The sequence below is a fragment of the Neodiprion lecontei genome, chromosome 3, assembly GCF_021901455.1.
Source record: "Neodiprion lecontei isolate iyNeoLeco1 chromosome 3, iyNeoLeco1.1, whole genome shotgun sequence".
NCBI classification, from domain to species: Eukaryota; Metazoa; Arthropoda; class Insecta; order Hymenoptera; family Diprionidae; genus Neodiprion; species Neodiprion lecontei.
This window is the reverse complement of record NC_060262.1, coordinates 21,835,947-21,858,914: the sequence shown is the minus strand read 5'-3', so window position 1 is coordinate 21,858,914 and position 22,968 is coordinate 21,835,947. Positions and strand designations below refer to the sequence as shown.

The window sequence follows — 22,968 nt, the reverse complement described above, 5'->3', positions numbered from 1 at the left end:
GCTTCTTAAAACTTCGAGTGTATTCTAACTCACATTTAAAAGGTACGAGCAAAAATTTTTATCATCCAACTGTCGCAGAACGGCAGCGTTATTAGCTAACCCGTTAACTGAAGAATACATCTTTAGTTAACGGCTGACCATCAAAAGGCCTAGCCGCTTGAGTCTGGAATCGGCTGGAAGGATAAAGTGCGTGTTTCATGTCTGAAATGTAAAAGCTAAAATCATTATACATCATATCATATCATCATACACCATATGTCATACATCATACATCACGCATCATACATCATACGTAGTATTAAAGTTCGGAACCAAATTTTGGATGTTCGGATGTTCGGATGTTCGGAATTTCAGAAAGCGACGTCACCCGAAATTTTTTTTCTCTTGATGTCATCGATCTATACAGACGAAAATCAGTTGGCCGAATTCCTCAGTCCGGAAACCACCGCGCAGTAGAGCGGACGTATGAGAATCGCGCTCCGCAGACTTCGAGTACCGGGCTCTCTATCTCCTGGATCCCGTGTTCCAGGTCCGTTACCTGGTGCAACTCGACTTCCAGGACAAGAGCTCCGTAGTTTCTACGCTCCAAGTCCGCTACCTGGTGGAATTCGACTTCCAGGACAAGCGCTCCGTAGTTTCTGCGCTCAAGGTCAACTACCTGGTGAAACTTAACATCCAGGACATGCGTTCCGTGGTTCCTGCGCTCCAGGTCCGCTACATGGTGAAACTTGACTTCAGGGAGAGGACGAGGAGGATGAGGAGGTTGAGGAAGACGGGGAGAACAAGGAGGAGATCGTTGGAGGTGATTTAAGCTGGTTGGCGGTCGATAGATTTGTGCACGGTAAGTATAAAATTTTTATAATATTTAATGGAAATTGTAATTATATTTTATCGAAAATTTTGTAAACTTGTCATGTTTACATTGAATTATTGCAATTCATTTTTCGCGCGAGCACAAATTTAGTAGCTATAAATGCGCGAATGAAATTTATTATATTATTATTTAATTAATCAATTATAGTAATGCTTACAGAATATTTTTGATGTGTTCTTATACTGAAAAAATTTATCACTATTCAAAGTATAACCCGAGGTGGTTATCGGTGGTTGTTGGAGGTGGTTGGCGGTGGTTGGAGGTCGTCGGAGGTGGACGAGCAGGAGGACAAGGATTTTTGCTCGGTGAGGTTAACATTTTTATAATATTATATGTCAATTGTGATTATAGTTCATCTAAAATTTTTCAAACTTGTCATGTTTACAATAAATTATTTCAATTCACTTTTCGCATATGTTCAAATTCATTAGCTGTCAATGCGCTAATAAAATTTCTATGATTTCTTATCTCACAATCTTCTTAGTAAAATGTGTCGATAAAAAAAATTATATTAATCCTTACACAATATTTTTAATGTGTTCTAATACTGAAAATATTTATTAGTATTCGAGGTATAACCCGAGGTGGTTAGCGGTGGTCGTTGGAGATGGTCGCAGGTGGACGAGGAGGAGGACGAGGAAGACGAGGAGAACAAGGTGGACGGGGAGGACGAGGATTTGTGCACGGGAAATGAAACATTTTTTTAATATTTAATGGCAATCGTAATTATATTTTATCTAAGATTTTTTGAACTTGTCATGTTCACAATAAATTATTTCAATTCAATTTTCGAGCCCAAATTCAGTAGTTGTCAATGCCCTGTTAAAATTTCTATAATTTCTTATAATTTCCTCATAATCTTCTTAGTAGAATGTGTCAATGATAAAATTATATTAATCCTTACACGATATTTCTGATGTGTTCTGATTTTCAATATTGATATTTATTGATATTCCAGGTATAAACTGAGGTGGTAAGCGGTGGTCGTTGGAGGTGGTTGGCAGTGGTTGGAGGTGGTTGGCAGTGGTTGGAGGTAGTCGAGGAGGACGAGGATTGATGCTCGGTGAGTTTAAGATTTTTATGATATTTGATGAAGTAGGATCAGGAGTAGGAATAGGAGTAGGATCAAAAAGAGGAGTGGGAGTAGGATCAGGAATGGGATCAGGAGTGGGAGTAGGAGGAGAAGTAGGATAAGAAGTAGGAGTAGGAGTGTTAGGAGTTGGAGTTCCCAACTCAACCCAACCCAACCCAATTGGTCCGCTTACCCTACCCTACCCCCCACCCTACCCCACCCTACCCTACCCTTCCCGCCCCTACCCTCCTCCAATACTTCTACTCCTACTCCTGCTCCTACTTCTACTTCAATTTTACTCCTACTTCTACTACGATCTTACTCCAACTCCTGATCCTACTCCTATTCTTACTCTCACTCTTGAACCTACTCCTGATCCTACTTCTATTCCTACTCCTACTCCTAATTCTAAATATGAATGTTATGGGATATATAGACTGCGTGTCGAATTGTATCCCATATCGAAACGAACAATTCTTTTATTGTCATATTATACCCGATTATAGTAGATAATCTAGTATGTTTCCTAGCAAATTATAAAATTTATAGTTTGCATCACGTAATAATCATAAATTAATCAGGTATATCAATGTCGTACATGGACCGTATATACATTTACACTTTTTGGTCTCTGCATCATTATTACATATGATCGATTTTTATTCATGATCTATGTATACATTCTTCTCTCGGGTACCTATACTTTAATTAAATCACTGTTTTGCTACGAATTTTGAATGTTATTAGTTCTCATTATTAATTTCTTGTATCGCCGACAAGTCGGTAAGTACACTCAGGCCAAGTACTGGCTTGGGCCTACCATTGCGAAGACTGTTTTACTCGGAAGGTGAATGCAGCCAGCATCTTGTCGAAATCGGGAACTCTGTGATGTTCTACGATAAGTTCTCAATTCTACCATTGGATTATCTCACGGAGAAATTTACGGATGTCACATCTGAGCCCATGAGGGCAACTGTCTTTATATTCTTCATCCGATAGTAAGGCTAACCCCTTTGTATTTTTGACGAAAATTTTTTGTAAAGTGCCGGAATAAATTCTTTCATGCACTATTTCGATGTGATTTTGCGAAAAAAGTCGATTGAGCGCAGTCCCAATAGGCTACGATCAACGCATCGAAAGTTACAGCCAAAAAACGATAACCTGTGTTTCCGACATTTTTCAGCAGGTGCTTTTTTCCTCGTATCTTCTCTCCTGTTGATCCCACGCTCCTTTCGCTGCGTTTTTTGAGTTCCTGAGGGTCCGATTGGTCAGGTAAGGGTCATTCGAATCGAATCTGAGACCAAAAATTTTCGGCTCCAAAAATGAAAAGAAAGTAAGGCTAACCCCTTTGTATTTTTGGCGAAAATTTTCGCGATTTTGAAAAGTGCCGGGATAAATGCTTTCATGCACTATTCCGACGTAATTTTGCGGGAGAAATCGATTGGGCGCATTCCCAATACGCTGCGATCAACGCATCGAAAGTTACAGCCAAAAAACAAAACCTGTGATTATATGAATCCTTACGTAATGTTTTTGACGTGTTCTTATACTGAAAATATTTATTGCTATTCCAGGTACAACCCGAGGTGGTTATCGGTGGTTGTTCGAGGTGGTTGGCGATTGTTGGAGGTGGTCGGAGGTGGACGAGCAGGAGGACGAACGGAACTGAGTCAAAGTCCTGTTGACATAAAAGCAGCTATTCGATAGAAATTATAGTTTATAGTTTACACAGCCCATTGCATGATATTTCATTATAAATACGTATGTTTCAATGTATTTAGGAATAATTTATCAAATATACAGAGGTCATGTGCAAATAATAAATGAATTGATTCAACCGCAGTTTGATGTCTTCATTAGAGCTTTAACAATAAATTTAAGCTTTGTTACTTCTTTTATTTTATTATGGATAATCAAAAACATTTCCGACTATTCGTGCTGTGGAAGCATGGGGATTAAACCAAATGTAGCAAAAGATTAGAAACAGTGTATGTAGAGTACGGGTATTTTTCTAATAATGCAAATAGAATAGAATACCACGCCTTGCGAATTAGCTTTCCAGACAGAGATGAATGATGAATTTTAAGGACTGCATTATCGTTGTTGAATACTCTATGCCTCATGGGAAAAGAAAATCTGTAACGATAAAATTGATGCACCGGATCATCGTCGACTTTAACTTTTGAAATGTCCTACCATTTTCGAACGCCTCCTACCTCCCCCTGCCACCTCCGACCATCAATGGCCACTTTCGACCACCCCCTATCACCTTCTGCCAGCGCCGACCACCTCCTACCATTTCCGAACACCTCCAACCATCCTATTTACCTATATTACTAGATTAGCTATGATATGAAAAGAGCAGAATTATTCATTTCGGAATGGGATTCTATTCGACGCGCGCTCGATGTATTCCATAACATTAGTATTCATAATTATTTCAACAACTTTTCATTTGGACTCTCGATCTTGAATTTTCATAGGCATAGAATCGAAACGTTGTTTTAGCTGGTCGCAAGTGTTGTATCTACGTTGGGTAGGAAAGCAGAATTGTTTTTCGAAAGGTGTTCGTATGGAAAAAAAATCAGAGTAGCTGTAATACATCACGGACGCGCTAATTTTGATCGAGATGAAACGGATGCTCCGTGTATGAGACAGTATTTAACGCTGCGTAGTGATTTAGAGACCTAGAAAGGTGATAGGGAGAGAAAGAACGACGCTTCTTAACACTTCGAGTGTATTTTAACACACATTTGAAAGATACGAGCGAAATTTTTGATCAACCAACCGTCGCAGAACGGCAGCGTTATTAGCCGACCCGTTCACTGAAGAATATATCTTCAGTCAACGGCTGACCATCGAAGGGCCTGGCCGCTTGAGTCTGGAATCGGCAGGAGAGATAAAGTGTGTATTTCTTGTATGAAATGTGAAACCTAAAATCATTATACATCATATCATATCATCATACATCATACATCGTACATCATAGATCATACATCATACATCGTACATCATAGATCATACATCATACGTCGTACATCATACATCATCATACACAGTATTAAAGGTCAAAACCAAAGTTTGGATGTCGGATGTTCAGAAAGTGACGTCACCAATTCAAAATCAGCTAGCCGAATTCCTCAGTCTGGAAACAACCGCGCAGTAGAGCGGACGGATGAGAGTTGCGCTCCGCAAATTTCGAGTACCGGGTTCTCAACCTCCCGGATCCCGCGCTTCGGGTCCGCTACTTATTTCGAGTACCGGGTTCTCAACCTCCCGGATCCCGCGCTTCGGGTCCGCTACGCGGTGAAACTCGACTTCCAGGATAAGCGCTCCGTGGCTCCTCGATCATGTTTACAATAAATTATTTCAATTCGTTTTTCGCGCAAGCCCAAATTCAGTAGCTGTCAGTACGCTAATAAAATTTCTATAACTTTATAATCTTCTCATAATCTTTCTGGTAGATTATATCGGTGAAAAAATTATATCAAACCTTACACATTATTTTTGATTTGTTCTCATGCTGAAAATATTTATTAGTATTCGGGGTATAACTCGAGGTGGTTGGCGGTGGTCGTTGGGGGTGGTTAAGGGTGGTTGCGGGTAATCAAGGTGATTCAGGTGGAGGGGGACGAGGATTTGTGCTCGCTGAGTTTAACAATTTTATAATATTCGATGGCAATTGTAATTACATTTCATCTAATCTTCTTCAAACTTGTCATCTTTACAATAAATTATTTCAATTCGTTTTTCGCGCAAGCCCAAATTCAGTAGCTGTCAGTACGCTAATAAAATTTCTATAACTTTATAATCTTCTCATAATCTTTCTGGTAGATTATATCGGTGAAAAAATTATATCAAACCTTACACATTATTTTTGATTTGTTCTCATGCTGAAAATATTTATTAGTATTCGGGGTATAACTCGAGGTGGTTGGCGGTGGTCGTTGGGGGTGGTTAAGGGTGGTTGCGGGTAATCAAGGTGATTCAGGTGGAGGGGGACGAGGATTTGTGCTCGCTGAGTTTAACAATTTTATAATATTCGATGGCAATTGTAATTACATTTCATCTAATCTTCTTCAAACGTGTCATCTTTACAATAAATTATTTCAAATCGTTTTTCGCGCAAGCCCAAATTCAGTAGCTGTCAGTACGCTAATAAAATTTCTATAACTTTATAATCTTCTCATAATCTTTCTGGTAGATTATATCGATGAAAAAATTATATCAAACCTTACACATTATTTTTGATTTGTTCTCATGCTGAAAATATTTATTAGTATTCGAGGTATAACTCGAGGTGGTTGGGGGTGGTTAGGGGTGGTTGCGGTTAATCTCGGTAATTCAGGAGAAGGGGGACGAGGATTTGTGCTCGGTGAGTAAAACACTTTTATAATATTTGATGGCAATTATAATTATATTTTATCTAAAATATTTCAAACTAGTCATGTTTACATTAAATTATTTCAATTCATTTTTCGCGCAAGTACATATTCAGAAGCTATGAATAAGCTTATACAATTTATTATATTATTAATTAATTAATGAATATTCTTATAATATTTAATGGCAATTGTAATTATGTTGTATTCAAAATTTTTCAAACTTGTCATGCTTACAATAAATTATTTCAATTCGTTTTTCGCGCAAGCACAAATTCAGTAGCTATGAATAAGCTTATACAATTTATTATAGTATTGATTAATTAATTGATCAATTACTCAATTATATTAATCCTTACACAATATTTTCGATGTGTTCTTATATTGAAAATATTTATTACTATTCAAGGTATAACCTGAGGTGGTTGAAGGTGGTCGGAGGTGGACGAGGAGGACGAGGATTTGTGCTGGGTGAGTAAAACACTTTTATAATATTTGATGGCAATTGTAATTATATTTCATCTGAAATATTACAAACTTGTCACGTTTACAATAAATTATTTCAATTCATTTTTCGTGCAAGCACATATTCAGTAGCTATGAATAATCTTATACAATGTATTATATTATTAATCAATTAATTAATATTCTTATAATATTTAATGGCAATTGTAATTATATTTCATCTGAAATATTACAAACTTGTCACGTTTACAATAAATTATTTCAATTCATTTTTCGTGCAAGCACATATTCAGTAGCTATGAATAATCTTATACAATGTATTATATTATTAATCAATTAATTAATATTCTTATAATATTTAATGGCAATTGTAATTATATTTCATCTGAAATATTACAAACTTGTCACGTTTACAATAAATTATTTCAATTCATTTTTCGTGCAAGCACATATTCAGTAGCTATGAATAATCTTATACAATTTATTATATTATTAATCAATTAATTAATTAATATTCTTATAATATTTAATGGCAATTGTAATTATATTTCATCTGAAATATTACAAACTTGTCACGTTTACAGTAAATTATTTCAATTCATTCTTCGTGCAAGCACATATTCAGTAGCTACGAATAATCTTGTACAATTCATTATATTATTAATTAATTAATTAATTACATTAATCCTTACACAATATTTTTGATGTGTTCCTATACTAAAAATATTCATTACTATTCCAGGTATTACCCGAGGTGGTCGGAGGTGGACGAGGAGGAGGACGAGCTGGACGAGGAGGAGGACCAGGTGAACGAGGAGGAGGCGGGGTGGGTCGTGGGAGAGGACCTCTCCTCTCCTCAGAGGAGGGGAGGGGGGGGGGGGGCAGGGAAGGGGGAGTGGTGGGCGGGGAGGGGGAAGGGAAGGGAAGGGAAGGGAAGGGAAGGGAAGGGAAGGGAAGGGGACGGGAGGGAAGGGAAGGGGCGGGGAGGGGAGGGGAGGGGAGGGGAGGGGAGGGCGGGAGGGCGGGAGGGCGGGAGGGAGGGAGGGCGGGAGGGAGGGAGGGCGGGAGGGCGGGGGGGGGGGCGGGCGGGGGGGTGTTCTTCTCTATTAACTCAAATGGGCTCGCATCGACATCCGTCCTCCCCTTCCCCCCCCCCCGCCCTCCCTCCCTCCCGCCCTCCCCTCCCCTCCCCTCCCCTCCCCGCCCCTTCCCTCCCCGCCCCTTCCCTTCCCTTCCCTTCCCTTCCCTTCCCTTCCCTTCCCTTCCCGCCCCTTCCCTTCCCTTCCCTTCCCTGCCCTTCCCCCTCCCCGCCCACCTCTCCCCCTTCCCTGCCCCTCCCCCTCCCCTCCTCTGAGGAGAGGAGAGGTCCTCTCCCACGACCCACCCCGCCTCCTCCTCGGCCACCTGGTCCTCCTCCTCGTCCAGCTCGTCCTCCTCCTCGTCCACCTCCGACCACCTCGGGTAATACCTGGAATAGTAATGAATATTTTTAGTATAGGAACACATCAAAAATATTGTGTAAGGATTAATGTAATTAATCAATTAATTAATAATATAATGAATTGTACAAGATTATTCGTAGCTACTGAATATGTGCTTGAACGAAAAATGAATTGAAATAATTTATTGTAAACGTGACAACTTTGTAATATTTCAGATGAAATATAATTACAATTGCCATCAAATATTATAAGAACATTAATTAATTAATTAATAATATAATAAATTGTATAAGATTATTCATAGCTACTGAATATGTGCTTGAACGAAAAATGAATTGAAATAATTTATTGTAAACGTGACAAGTTTGTAATATTTCAGATGAAATATAATTACAATTGCCATTAAATATTATAAGAATATTAATTAATTGATTAATAATATAATACATTGTATAAGATTATTCATAGCTACTGAATATGTGCTTGCACGAAAAATGAATTGAAATAATTTATTGTAAACGTGACAAGTTTGTAATATTTCAGATGAAATATAATTACAATTGCCATTAAATATTATAAGAATATTAATTAATTGATTAATAATATAATACATTGTATAAGATTATTCATAGCTACTGAATATGTGCTTGCACGAAAAATGAATTGAAATAATTTATTGTAAACGTGACAAGTTTGTAATATTTCAGATGAAATATAATTACAATTGCCATTAAATATTATAAGAATATTAATTAATTGATTAATAATATAATACATTGTATAAGATTATTCATAGCTACTGAATATGTGCTTGCACGAAAAATGAATTGAAATAATTTATTGTAAACGTGACAAGTTTGTAATATTTCAGATGAAATATAATTACAATTGCCATCAAATATTATAAAAGTGTTTTACTCACCCAGCACAAATCCTCGTCCTCCTCGTCCACCTCCGACCACCTTCAACCACCTCAGGTTATACCTTGAATAGTAATAAATATTTTCAATATAAGAACACATCGAAAATATTGTGTAAGGATTAATATAATTGAGTAATTGATCAATTAATTAATCAATACTATAATAAATTGTATAAGCTTATTCATAGCTACTGAATTTGTGCTTGCGCGAAAAACGAATTGAAATAATTTATTGTAAGCATGACAAGTTTGAAAAATTTTGAATACAACATAATTACAATTGCCATTAAATATTATAAGAATATTCATTAATTAATTAATAATATAATAAATTGTATAAGCTTATTCATAGCTTCTGAATATGTACTTGCGCGAAAAATGAATTGAAATAATTTAATGTAAACATGACTAGTTTGAAATATTTTAGATAAAATATAATTATAATTGCCATCAAATATTATAAAAGTGTTTTACTCACCGAGCACAAATCCTCGTCCCCCTTCTCCTGAATTACCGAGATTAACCGCAACCACCCCTAACCACCCCCAACCACCTCGAGTTATACCTCGAATACTAATAAATATTTTCAGCATGAGAACAAATCAAAAATAATGTGTAAGGTTTGATATAATTTTTTCATCGATATAATCTACCAGAAAGATTATGAGAAGATTATAAAGTTATAGAAATTTTATTAGCGTACTGACAGCTACTGAATTTGGGCTTGCGCGAAAAACGAATTGAAATAATTTATTGTAAAGATGACAAGTTTGAAGAAGATTAGATGAAATGTAATTACAATTGCCATCGAATATTATAAAATTGTTAAACTCAGCGAGCACAAATCCTCGTCCCCCTCCACCTGAATCACCTTGATTACCCGCAACCACCCTTAACCACCCCCAACGACCACCGCCAACTACCTCGAGTTATACCCCGAATACTAATAAATATTTTCAGCATGAGAACAAATCAAAAATAATGTGTAAGGTTTGATATAATTTTTTCACCGATATAATCTACCAGAAAGATTATGAGAAGATTATAAAGTTATAGAAATTTTATTAGCGTACTGACAGCTACTGAATTTGGGCTTGCGCGAAAAACGAATTGAAATAATTTATTGTAAACATGATCGAGGAGCCACGGAGCGCTTATCCTGGAAGTCGAGTTTCACCGCGTAGCGGACCCGAAGCGCGGGATCCGGGAGGTTGAGAACCCGGTACTCGAAATAAGTAGCGGACCCGAAGCGCGGGATCCGGGAGGTTGAGAACCCGGTACTCGAAATTTGCGGAGCGCAACTCTCATCCGTCCGCTCTACTGCGCGGTTGTTTCCAGACTGAGGAATTCGGCTAGCTGATTTTGAATTGGTGACGTCACTTTCTGAACATCCGACATCCAAACTTTGGTTTTGACCTTTAATACTGTGTATGATGATGTATGATGTACGACGTATGATGTATGATCTATGATGTACGATGTATGATGTATGATCTATGATGTACGATGTATGATGTATGATGATATGATATGATGTATAATGATTTTAGGTTTCACATTTCATACAAGAAATACACACTTTATCTCTCCTGCCGATTCCAGACTCAAGCGGCCAGGCCCTTCGATGGTCAGCCGTTGACTGAAGATATATTCTTCAGTGAACGGGTCGGCTAATAACGCTGCCGTTCTGCGACGGTTGGTTGATCAAAAATTTCGCTCGTATCTTTCAAATGTGTGTTAAAATACACTCGAAGTGTTAAGAAGCGTCGTTCTTTCTCTCCCTATCACCTTTCTAGGTCTCTAAATCACTACGCAGCGTTAAATACTGTCTCATACACGGAGCATCCGTTTCATCTCGATCAAAATTAGCGCGTCCGTGATGTATTACAGCTACTCTGATTTTTTTTCCATACGAACACCTTTCGAAAAACAATTCTGCTTTCCTACCCAACGTAGATACAACACTTGCGACCAGCTAAAACAACGTTTCGATTCTATGCCTATGAAAATTCAAGATCGAGAGTCCAAATGAAAAGTTGTTGAAATAATTATGAATACTAATGTTATGGAATACATCGAGCGCGCGTCGAATAGAATCCCATTCCGAAATGAATAATTCTGCTCTTTTCATATCATAGCTAATCTAGTAATATAGGTAAATAGGATGGTTGGAGGTGTTCGGAAATGGTAGGAGGTGGTCGGCGCTGGCAGAAGGTGATAGGGGGTGGTCGAAAGTGGCCATTGATGGTCGGAGGTGGCAGGGGGAGGTAGGAGGCGTTCGAAAATGGTAGGACATTTCAAAAGTTAAAGTCGACGATGATCCGGTGCATCAATTTTATCGTTACAGATTTTCTTTTCCCATGAGGCATAGAGTATTCAACAACGATAATGCAGTCCTTAAAATTCATCATTCATCTCTGTCTGGAAAGCTAATTCGCAAGGCGTGGTATTCTATTCTATTTGCATTATTAGAAAAATACCCGTACTCTACATACACTGTTTCTAATCTTTTGCTACATTTGGTTTAATCCCCATGCTTCCACAGCACGAATAGTCGGAAATGTTTTTGATTATCCATAATAAAATAAAAGAAGTAACAAAGCTTAAATTTATTGTTAAAGCTCTAATGAAGACATCAAACTGCGGTTGAATCAATTCATTTATTATTTGCACATGACCTCTGTATATTTGATAAATTATTCCTAAATACATTGAAACATACGTATTTATAATGAAATATCATGCAATGGGCTGTGTAAACTATAAACTATAATTTCTATCGAATAGCTGCTTTTATGTCAACAGGACTTTGACTCAGTTCCGTTCGTCCTCCTGCTCGTCCACCTCCGACCACCTCCAACAATCGCCAACCACCTCGAACAACCACCGATAACCACCTCGGGTTGTACCTGGAATAGCAATAAATATTTTCAGTATAAGAACACGTCAAAAACATTACGTAAGGATTCATATAATCACAGGTTTTGTTTTTTGGCTGTAACTTTCGATGCGTTGATCGCAGCGTATTGGGAATGCGCCCAATCGATTTCTCCCGCAAAATTACGTCGGAATAGTGCATGAAAGCATTTATCCCGGCACTTTTCAAAATCGCGAAAATTTTCGCCAAAAATACAAAGGGGTTAGCCTTACTTTCTTTTCATTTTTGGAGCCGAAAATTTTTGGTCTCAGATTCGATTCGAATGACCCTTACCTGACCAATCGGACCCTCAGGAACTCAAAAAACGCAGCGAAAAAAGCGTAGGACCAATAGGAGAGAAATAGCGAGCGAAAAATCACCTGCTGAAAAATGTCGAAAACACAGGTTCTCGTTTTTTGGCTGTAACTTTCGATGCGTTGGACGCAGCGTATTGGGACTGCGCCCAGTCGATTTCTCTCGCAAAATTACGTCGGAATAGTGCATGAAAGAATCTATTCCGGCACTTCTCAAAATCGCGAAAATTTTCGCCAAAAATACAAAGGGGTTAGCCTTACTTTTTTTCATTTTTGGAGCCGAAAATTTTTGGTCTCAGATTCGATTCGAATGACCCTTACCTGACCAATTGGACCCTCAGGAACTCAAAAAACGCAGCGAAAAGAGCGTAGGACCAACAGGAAGATGTACTCTTCAGTTAACGGGTTAGCTAATAACGCTGCCGTTCTGCGACAGTTGGATGATAAAAGTTTTTGCTCGTACCTTTCAAATGTGAGTTAGAATACACTCGAAGTTTTAAGAAGCTTCGTTCTATCTCTCCCCGTAAAAAAAAAAAAGAAAAATCGCCGACAATCACCTTTTTAGGTCTTTAAATCAGGACGCTGTGTTAAATACTGTCTCATATACGGAGCATCCGTTTCATCTCGATCAAAATTAGCGCGTCCGTGATGTATTGCAGCTACTCTGAATTATTTTTCATACGAACACTTCACGAAAAACAATTCTGCTTTCCTACCCAACATAGATACAACACTTGCGAATAAACTAAGCTAAAACAGTGTTCGATTCTATGCCTACGAAAATTCAATATCGAGAGAACAAATGAAAAGTTGTTGGAATAATTATCAATACTAATGTTATGGAATACATCGAGCGCGTGTCGAATAGAATCCCATTTCGAAATGAATAATTGTTCTATTATCATATTATAGACGTATTATTGTAGATAATCTAGTTTGTCGCCTGGAAAATTATAAAATTTACAATATGCATCACGTATTACTCGTAAATGGATCATATATATGAATATCGTACATGGATCGCTCAGAATTGGGGGTCGACTTATACTCGTAATAAACCGGTATGACGCTACAAATAGAGAAAGGTGGCAGGTGTTTCAATTGAATAAGCGGTGAACAGCTGTAGATTTTCTTAGTTTTATTCAGTTGTACTCAAGACGTGTCATACAATAATGTATGAATAAACATTGTTCATTCAGACAAAGAAATGACTAAATAAAATAATTCAATTTTCCTACGCCATAGCAACTCTCTGATCGCTGTTATTTTTTTTTTTTATCTTTGTCCGCATTGTGACAATCAGCATGTGTTCAAACTTCGAAACGCATTCGTATACGAACTCATCTGAAGAACTGACAGTTATCCAGCATAATCTTGAAACTCTGTCACTTCTCAGAAATTCATTTATAAGGGCCATTCCATATTTTTGGAATGAATACTGAAGTGTGAGTTATGGTCCGTGCCTCACTCGGCTCACTTAAGAATTAATAGAACACGATAGAACATTGATGTTTTAAATAATATATAAAGTGTCTAAATTCATTACAGAACATATTTTTGTTCTACTAACAACATGAGGGGGGAAAAAGGAAAATAAAGAAATAAAAAAAATGTGTCAATTTCAAATGGGTTTCCAATGGATAAAATTGGCCGAGCGTCAAACTGGCAAGTCTTGGTTACTGACCGACCGGAATCAACGATCTTACGTTAGTTTTAGATAAATCACAGATCAAGTGTTGTCAGTTATGCCAAACCTCCCAAATAACGGTCGATTTCTGCGCAGCATACGGCCAGCAGCTAAGTTAATTAATATCAATTATAACTTCCGTATCCGTTACTGCGACCGGAATCAAATCGTTTGTGTGATCCAGAAAAATTGTTTTCTCTACCACGGCCACCTCCGTAGCCCCAACGATCTGAAACACAAGTGAAAGAATAAATGAATAAATAAACAAATATATAACGAAATCAACTACTCGATGCAGAAACAAAATGAGACTTTACTCTTAGTATTGCAATACTAACTTCTTCCTCCATAGCCTCCGCCGCCGCCACCCCGCGAAGCCATCTCGGTGAGTTTGGGATTTATGACTTGGTTGGCTTCTTGGAGAACGTTGACTAAGTCTTTAGCCTGTCGGCTGTTTTGTGGTGTGAAGAAGGCGTAGCTGGTGCCTGTGCTTTGAGAACGTCCAGTTCTGCCGATTCTATGAATGTAGTCTTCAGAAGATGACGGGTAGTCGAAATTGATCACGTACTTAACGTCGTCAACATCTAAAGAATTAATTTAATTGTAATCAATCTCAATACATTGAAATTCCCTGCACTAGTTGTTTGACAAAGTGAAATGTACGGTTATTATCATTTCTTCATTTCGAAATAAATCAAACAAGCAGGTTGAGAGTGTTGTTTATTAAGCAGCAGACATAATACATACTCGACAACAGACATGACAAAAGCCATCATGTTATCATCAGGTGCGAATGAAGATGCAACATATAAGCTTTCAATTTTAATTACTTTTTCTTTCTGTCAAAGTAACGTCAAGTGATAGCTATAAATATGCAATCAAAAATTTTATGTTTGCAAACGAAAAAAAATCTATTTAAAAATAATTGTAAAATACGATTCAGGAGTATGAAAAAAAAAATATTACACAAGATAATTACATCTTAAGCTAACGCGAAGTAATAAACCATGTACGGAATTTACAGAAAAATTTACATTCAGCTGTAATTCACACATATCATTCACACTGCATAGACATGACATCTCGACGCCTGATACATTTTGGGAATTTTTTTTAACACGTATGATTTGTTTATTACTTTTTACTTTTGCCATGTCCATGTGAGTGAGCAGGATACTCATAATACTTCGGGCCTTAACGATGGACAGATACTTGAAAATCATCAACGACAGTCATGCTATATTTGCAACAAGATAACAGCAATTACTATTTCAGATTGCACAAAAGTAGTGTCAATGTTCAGAACAAAATTAAACACTCAGGTTTTCAGTACAAAACTTTATTAGATTTTAAAATGAGCCTAAATCGAGATGTTAAAAAAAAAAATATAGTAAAATCGAAATTTATGCAAGTCGTTGAATTAAAATTTCCATTTATAAAATGTATCTGCCTCAGATATAGAACCCAATTAGTAGGTAAAACTTGATAAGTGTGAATGTGTGTTAAGCTGCATTGTGAAAATACAAACCCGTAAAATGTTGAACATTGCATTCAGCATCCCTGCGCATTCGGCGTCGCTCTGGTATTACTCTTGAATGCAAGTGTTCAAATCACAAATTTCTTGTCCTACATATTTCCACAGAGTAGCGATAGTAGCAAAATCAATAGTTTGTTGTCTCGCGTTGGCTGAACGTTGGCTACTCCAGAGAGCTTATCTCTGTTGGTTCTACCGCAGGTAGGTAAAACCCAATTGATACGTAGCCAGCCAGCACGATTTCGCCCGCGCACCACCACTCTCAATACTCGCGTGTGGTACACAGGCAGTAAGTACACAGAGGCACATTACGTACAATTATTACACAATCGACATTGTGCAAGTACGTCATCTATATATTTAGTTGCATATATAGCTCTAGAGCACAGACAGTGAGTGAGTTACAGTCAGTTTTGTTTCTTTGCTTTTTTTTTCGTTCAATGTACACTCAAAACAATCTGTGCACCATGTGCCTCTGAAACAAAAGGGACAACCAGACTGATTAACATAAATTCTCAGATGCTCACTCTTATAATTAAAATATTCTATTGTTATATTTAACCAAGTATACAAAAACAAGATTCGCAAACCAAATGTTCTAAGTAATACTTTTCTCAATCTGACCCAAGGCCGTTCAAAACAGTCTTAGCTTGAAGAGCTAATATGTTGCGCAGATAGACGTTCTTAGATAGATTGCATAAAGTGATCAATCACGTATTTCTCGTAAGTCATTGATTGACAAGAAAGTGATGTGGTACCTACTGAACCCCGAGAACCAAGTGAAGGTTGAGAAAATTATTGTAAACCTGGTAGATTTAATGTACCTGGCAAGTATGAATCAGCGCCAATGAGGATCTCAATTGAATTTACTACTCGGATATTACATGAGTATAGCTAACACAAGAAAAATTGATTTTAGTTGATTAAGTAACTATGGGTGCATTATAGATACTAACATTATCAATTAATATTTAATAATCAATCCTATAGGAGAGCCTTTTCACCATCCTAGAGTTCAATTCGGTTTACACACTTATATATTTTAACTAATGATTATGGAGGGTAGAGGTAAGAATAATTATCGCATATCGGTTTTGAACTGAAAAAGTGTCCGCCAAAAAACAGCAAATAGTAATTCAATAAGTCACCAGAATGGCGCTCATAAGCAATAAGGGTCACAATCAGATTGGCGCTTAGCAATTACGATTCAATGTGATTGGTACTTTGTGGAACCTTTACTGCAGTAATGCCATCTTAATTTGCCTCTACTTTACAGACACTTCTGATACACAGAAATAGTCCTCCTTACCTCTACCCTCCATAGTAATGATAAAATCCTCATTCGAACATTGTTCACCTGCCATTTCCATTGAGGAATAAGTGCACCCGTTAATAAAAGTTTGAAATATCTGTAAAATATTACTCCAAATACTAAACAGTGAGGCATCACTTCATATAACCAGTCTGTGCTACTTCGCCACCCGCTAACCCTATTCAAATAATAGTTTCGCTCTCTAGTCTGTGTTGTGGTACAACGAACTTAAACGCATGTAAGAAAATATGCACGCTATCAGTTTACCTAAAATTACGGAATCAGTGTATTCGAAATAATTACTTTGAACAACTTACCTAGACCACGAGCAGCAACGTCTGTTGCTACGAGTATGGACCCCTTCTTGTTTCGGAATTCTGTAAAGAAAAAAATTTATTGAAATTGAAGCAATGTTATCCCACGAGCCAAAAATATAACGAATGTTGCGAATTATGGAATTAGAATATTTAGAAAGCAGTCAGTGATTGTTTGGACTCAAATGATGAAATGAAACTAAGATTAATTACCTCTGAGAACATAATCACGTTCTTGTTGAGATTTGTCACCATGCATGCAAACTGCTGGCCATCCATAGCGGCGAATGCTTCTGGTGATATTTTCAACTTTCTTTTTAGTCTCTACGAAAATGATGGTTTTTCCACCGTCGTCGTTGACATTGCCGATCTCTTGTAACAAGCTACCCAATCTGGAATGAGTGATAAACCAATATTAATTATTAAGAGTAATCCACCATTCATGAAAATCCACATGTTGTTTTCCGAGTATATTCAGTTCTTCTTAGAGGTATTTATAATGGTGTGTGTATAAAAATCACAGCAGTTCATCAACTCTTTTCATCATTAAATTTCGGAACTTCGTAAAATTTATATTTCTAAAGGATTATAACGAGAAACTCACTTGGTTTCCTTTTCATGCTCCTGACATACGTCGATTATTTGTAGAATATTGTGGTTAGCAGATAGAGTGAGGGATCCGATGTTCAGCTGTGTGTAGTCGGTGAGATATTCTTCAGCAAGGTTGCGCACTTCTTTTGGCCATGTGGCTGACCACATAAGAACCTGCCTGTCTGGTCTGATCTGTTCAATGATTTTTCTGATCTGAGGTTCAAAACCCATGTCAAGCATTCTGTCAGCTTCGTCTAATACCAAGTAAGTGCATCTGCGCAGATTCGTAGTTCCTCTCTCAAGAAAATCGATCAATCGACCTGGAGTAGCAATACAGATCTCAACTCCACGCTCCAGATCTCTCGCCTGGCCTCCCTTGGGCGCCCCACCAAAGATGCAGGTGTTTCGAACATAAGAAAGAGACCCAAAGTCGCTTGCGACAGTTTGAATTTGCTGGGCAAGTTCTCTGGTTGGTGCGAGGATCAGCGCAATTGGTCCATCGCCTCGATTTAGGGGCTGCTGATTGTTGATATGAACAATAGCAGGCAAAATGTACCCAAGAGTTTTTCCTGATCCCGTTTGAGCAATGCCTACCATATTGCGTCCAGACATAGCAATAGGCCAGCCCTGAGCTTGGATGGCAGTTGGCTCGGAAAATCCCTGTTTCCTGATTCCAGTCATGACATAATCTGGGAAATTACCCTCCTCAAAGAATTGGATGGGGTTCGGCAGAGCATCGCCTTTCAGTGTGATCTGCTTATCTGCTCTATAAGCTTCAACTTCGCGTGGGTGACGGTTCTGCACATTTACATGCGGCACATAAAAGTCTTTCTTGAATGGCTTCAGGTTTTCGTAGTCCCAGTTTGGCTTTCTTAAACTGCCCCCTCCACCGCCGCCGCGACCTCCACGACTTCCGCCACCACCTCCACGGCTACTGAAACGCCCACTACTACCTCCACTTCCACCGCCGCTACTGCTGCCATAACCAGACCTCTGACTGCTTCCCCCACGGCCTCCGCTACTACGGTATCCACCTGAAGATCCTCCGTAAGTCCTGAACAGTGACGATACATTTGTTTTTATACGAATCAGCAAGAGTAAGACGCAATAATTTAGTTTCAAGATTATTTTGTAGTGAACATTGAGGATGGGATCCAGACGTCAAAGTGTGGACACCGAAGGCATAGCTCACTCTTGTTTAATGTACCTCCCATAAGCATTCATGCTCTACCGAGATACAAAGTAGAGTCATGCCAAAATGAGAGGATAAACACATGTTAAATTGAATTGGTATAATCCCCATAAGGTTGAACTTGATAGAGTTAATGTAACGATAGTTTTTAATAACATCACTGCTTTACAATTTTAGAATTATTTTGAAGCACTCAAGGAGATAACAGAACTCCGCTAAGAACAGTGATACTTTTTGTAAGTAATAAAATCTCTTCAAATTTTTTCAAATGATGAGGCTTATGATCGTGCTGGTGGATTGGCTTGACAAAGTATGAAAAAACTAACCATAATTACAGCAGATTCCCAATCAATTGAAGGTTACAATAGGCTACTGTTATTTTAATTGCATGTTCTTTATATTTTCACATCTATTTTCAAATGTTTTTGAACCAACCAACAAACACAATTGCAGACACTATCATTTCTCAAAGTGCGAAACGATCTAATTGGCCTGCAAAAAATCGTAAAATACAGTCTGACATTGAATAATCAAGGCAGTGATACAATATGAACTTTCAAAACCCAAGAATTACTTTCTTAAACAATAATTAAAAATATAGAAACTGGAATCATTTTTTCTTCAGTTAAATCATTTATTTTCAGGGCTAATTTTAGTCAATCTTTGGTTTTTGTCTCTCTCTACACCGAGCGGGTTATAACAAGGAAAGACTGATTCCCAGACTTTTTTGTATTTGTGAAATTCCTTAACTATTTCGTGTTTCTCTGTCTATTGCGATTTTTTGTATGCACATATGATGTGAGACTGCATTAAGTCTTACCTACAAACACAGCTCAGTCAATTTAAGTTTACTAAAGCTTAGACGCCATTGTACAGTTTCATGCCAGTCAGAAAACGTGATTTGAATTCAACGTCTGAAATTTACTACGTGCAATTGACAATTAAAATTTTGAATTTGAAGTAAAACGATTATAACAAGAAAATTTATTGAAGTAGATTGACAGAAAAGCATTCAAGAACAATATTTATCCAAGTACTTCACTTGCGATAATATTCAATTCAACGTTCCTGACTGGATCATTAAAATTTCTTAAGTCTACTAACGATAAAATAACGAGTCATGTAACCTATGTGTAGAACTAATCATTTAATGTAGTTGTAATTGGTTGAAAGCCTTAGCTTAATTTCAAGAAAATCATATCAATGAATATGTAGATTGAGACAAGGTAGCGCAAGTCGTGGTACGTGTGTACAACGAAGTGAAAGAATGAACTGACGAAAAAAAAAATCGAAAAAATTGGTCCGTATTCAATTTTATTCTAGACAGTTAAATCATGAGCCGCCATTTTCTATACTTAGCAACACAGTTCTAAAAGTTACGAAAAGGACGCCATTTTGCGACAGTCACGCGTTGGCAAATTTTCATCGAGGTTAATACCGCGATAAATAATTAACGCGTCCGCATGCATCCTTGATGCCGGAGTTCTGACGTAACCGTCCGTCTGTCGCGATACTGGCATGTGTATGCATGGTGATCGATAAGTACGCGTGTGCGCTCTTTACACGTGCCATCCACGAACACACAAAGCCAGACATGAAATACCTATGTCGGGGACACAGATTTCAATATCCGGTGGGAAGAAAAAAAAAACTGGATAAATAGCGACTGATGCATATATCCGAGCAGATAGAACGCAAATAATATATTAGTGAATACTCACATGATAGTTTAATAAAGTGAACTGCTTCCTTTGTCCCCGGTAATGGTGTTGGTGCAACTTTTTTTCTCTGCAAGTGTAGCTTGCTTTGCTTTCGTTAGCTCGGCGATTGATATTCTGGAAATAATTAAGAAGACAAAAAAGGAATGATAAATCAATAACAATGATCCAAATTGTTCTTGGATATGTAAAATCGTCGCTACACACAGTAAGATATATTCCGAATCAACGACTACCAAAATGTTTAATGAGTTGGAGAACAAGAAAAATGTGACTTACCTCTGCCGTAGCTAGGGACGGAAAGAACGGGCTAGGCAGATGCCGGAAGTGAGTCACCCGGCTACGGGAAAATCGAAGTAGAGGTGGCGAACGGGTGAAGGAAGGGAGCCACCGGCGTGCGCAGAGACAGCGAACTGCGAATCCCTGACCATCTGCGCAACCGTTAGCCGCACCAAACGCAACACATATTGATTCACGTGGGAGGATAGGACATAGAAGTAAAAGGATAAAGTACTGAAAGCGGCTCTGAAAGTATGCAGCCTGTACAAGGCACAGAGCATATGTACTTGGAGCTGCTTGGAGTAAGTATCCGGTATCAGGGTGTACAGCATAGAAATAGCCTATTCCAAACTATTATAATTTACATGCTGTTGAGACGGGTTCACTGATCTGTATTTAAATCATCTAACCTTAGATCTGTGTACCCATGTAGGAATAAAGATTATAAGGATACACGATCTCTTCGAATGAATAGATTTTGAGAATCGCCAAGATCAAAGAATTTTTAAATTCTCGGAAAATACAAGAAACGCTGACTAAAGATATATGATGACTGATCGGACTTTTCGTAGTCTAAAATGGATGGGATAAATTCTTTTTGTATGGTCTAAGGATAAATTCATCGTCAAGCAGTGCCCTCTGCGTCCTATGTTGCACGCGTAACTTAATCCAGCAAGCGGTCGGTACGTAAAGACAAGAACTGATGTTACCATCGCTCGCTGCGTGTGCCCAGATAATGCAGAGTCGAATATTATTATGCCTATGGAATGTCGAACGGAAACAGACTAAAATTCTCATATAACCCTGTCTGGACGCCGCATACTTTTCAACTACGCAAATTCATTTGGACAAATTCAGCAATGTCAATCTAACTCCATCGGATCGAAAAAAATAATGTTACCTACATTGATGCACAATAAACATGCACCAGGTTTACTGTTAACAGAGTTACAAACCTTTTCTTGATTCAAAGGATGGGAGACATAGTCAGAGAAGTTTAATCAAAGGATGGAGATACATACTAGTTCCTATGTAATATGTTCCATATGTAATTGCTGTACATATTTTTATTACTTGACTCGTATCGTTAACTGAAGATAATAATAATATGTATCTTCAGTCAATGCTCATCTTCATTCCGACAGAAAATGCAGCTGACATGTAAAAATAGTTTCTTAACTGACGTTAGATTTCCGTGGTCTTTGAAAATACAGTTTATTTTCAGTGGAAAACTAAAACCTTTCTACACAAAAAAATACATGTAAATATTTTTTGAAAATTAGCTAAGACTCGATTGTTAGTAATGTTTGAGTCCATGCTGTAACAAACCCCGATAGATCTCAGGCAATCATTATCACAAATGTAATTAAAATAAATTTAAAGATGATCAAGGTTCCTTTTTTCAACTTCTACTCATATTGTCTGGTTGGATTGCGACTCTGTCCGCTGACCACCCCCCAATCCAAGATTGTTCAAAAGTTTATTATCAAGCGGCCCAGATAATTGTCCACTTTATTATACATTTATGGCAGTGCCCGTGTTGACTGAAGGAATTTACGAATTTGTAAATACGTATTTCCGACAAAGTCGATACCATTTTATGCGTAATTTTAGCACTTTTCCGGTAACCCCTAATAATAATATTACCCAGAAGATACAATTGTGTGATAATACTGTTTATAGGATATCAGAAACTAACGACTGATATTATCTGAAGATGGATTTTTCGGGTTCTTAATAATCAAATTCTCATCAATTATCTACGATATATCTGTCAAAAAAACACAGATGAAAGATTGTAAGACCTTTCAGAAGTTTCAAGAAGTTTCCAACAATCCATTGGTCTTTTCTGAGACAAGATTCTGATCTATTGAAGTATTTCTGCAGATACCCGCAAACGGAGTTAACGAATTTTGCAGAATTGCATAAAAGAAGTATTTTTCGAAGTGAATA

The 22,968-nt window shown here is 37.7% G+C and overlaps 1 protein-coding gene and 3 long non-coding RNA genes across 5 annotated transcripts; 3 read left to right on the top strand and 1 right to left on the bottom strand.

Annotated features, from left to right (window-relative positions):
• Positions 1-649: 649 nt before the first annotated feature.
• Positions 650-1,483, top strand: LOC124293391. Its single transcript, XR_006903337.1, has 3 exons — positions 650-841; positions 1,083-1,179; positions 1,439-1,483. It is a non-coding gene; the product is annotated as an uncharacterized LOC124293391 (long non-coding RNA).
• A 900-nt stretch (positions 1,484-2,383) lies between these two features.
• On the top strand, positions 2,384-3,748 carry LOC124293392. Its single transcript, XR_006903338.1, has 3 exons — positions 2,384-2,944; positions 3,130-3,218; positions 3,521-3,748. It is a non-coding gene; the product is annotated as an uncharacterized LOC124293392 (long non-coding RNA).
• Positions 3,749-13,511: 9,763 nt separating this feature from the next.
• On the bottom strand, positions 13,512-20,859 carry LOC107222888 (ATP-dependent RNA helicase p62). 2 transcript variants are annotated; one of them, XM_015662418.2, is made up of 6 exons: positions 20,740-20,859; positions 17,840-18,880; positions 17,449-17,627; positions 17,239-17,298; positions 14,414-14,659; positions 13,512-14,304 (listed from the first exon to the last, which is right to left on the bottom strand). In XM_015662418.2, coding segments are annotated over exons 1-6 (1,632 nt in total). In that variant the 5' UTR covers positions 20,742-20,859; the 3' UTR covers positions 13,512-14,200. The 2 variants fall into 2 exon arrangements, 1 of the variants encoding a protein (XP_015517904.1); XR_006903611.1 differs by lacking the exons at positions 13,512-14,304; positions 14,414-14,659 and adding exons at positions 14,779-15,312; positions 15,604-16,084.
• LOC124293734 lies at positions 20,815-22,402 on the top strand. The gene is made up of 2 exons (XR_006903612.1): positions 20,815-20,944; positions 21,027-22,402. It is a non-coding gene; the product is annotated as an uncharacterized LOC124293734 (long non-coding RNA).
• Positions 22,403-22,968: the final 566 nt, after the last annotated feature.

Coding starts and splice junctions, on each gene's coding strand:
- LOC107222888 (XM_015662418.2), bottom strand. Junction 17,299..17,448: donor ACGTGATTATGTTCTCAGAG/GTAATTAATCTT, acceptor TTTTCTTTACAG/AATTCCGAAACAAGAAGGGG. Junction 14,660..17,238: donor CGTTGCTGCTCGTGGTCTAG/GTAAGTTGTTCA, acceptor TTAATTCTTTAG/ATGTTGACGACGTTAAGTAC.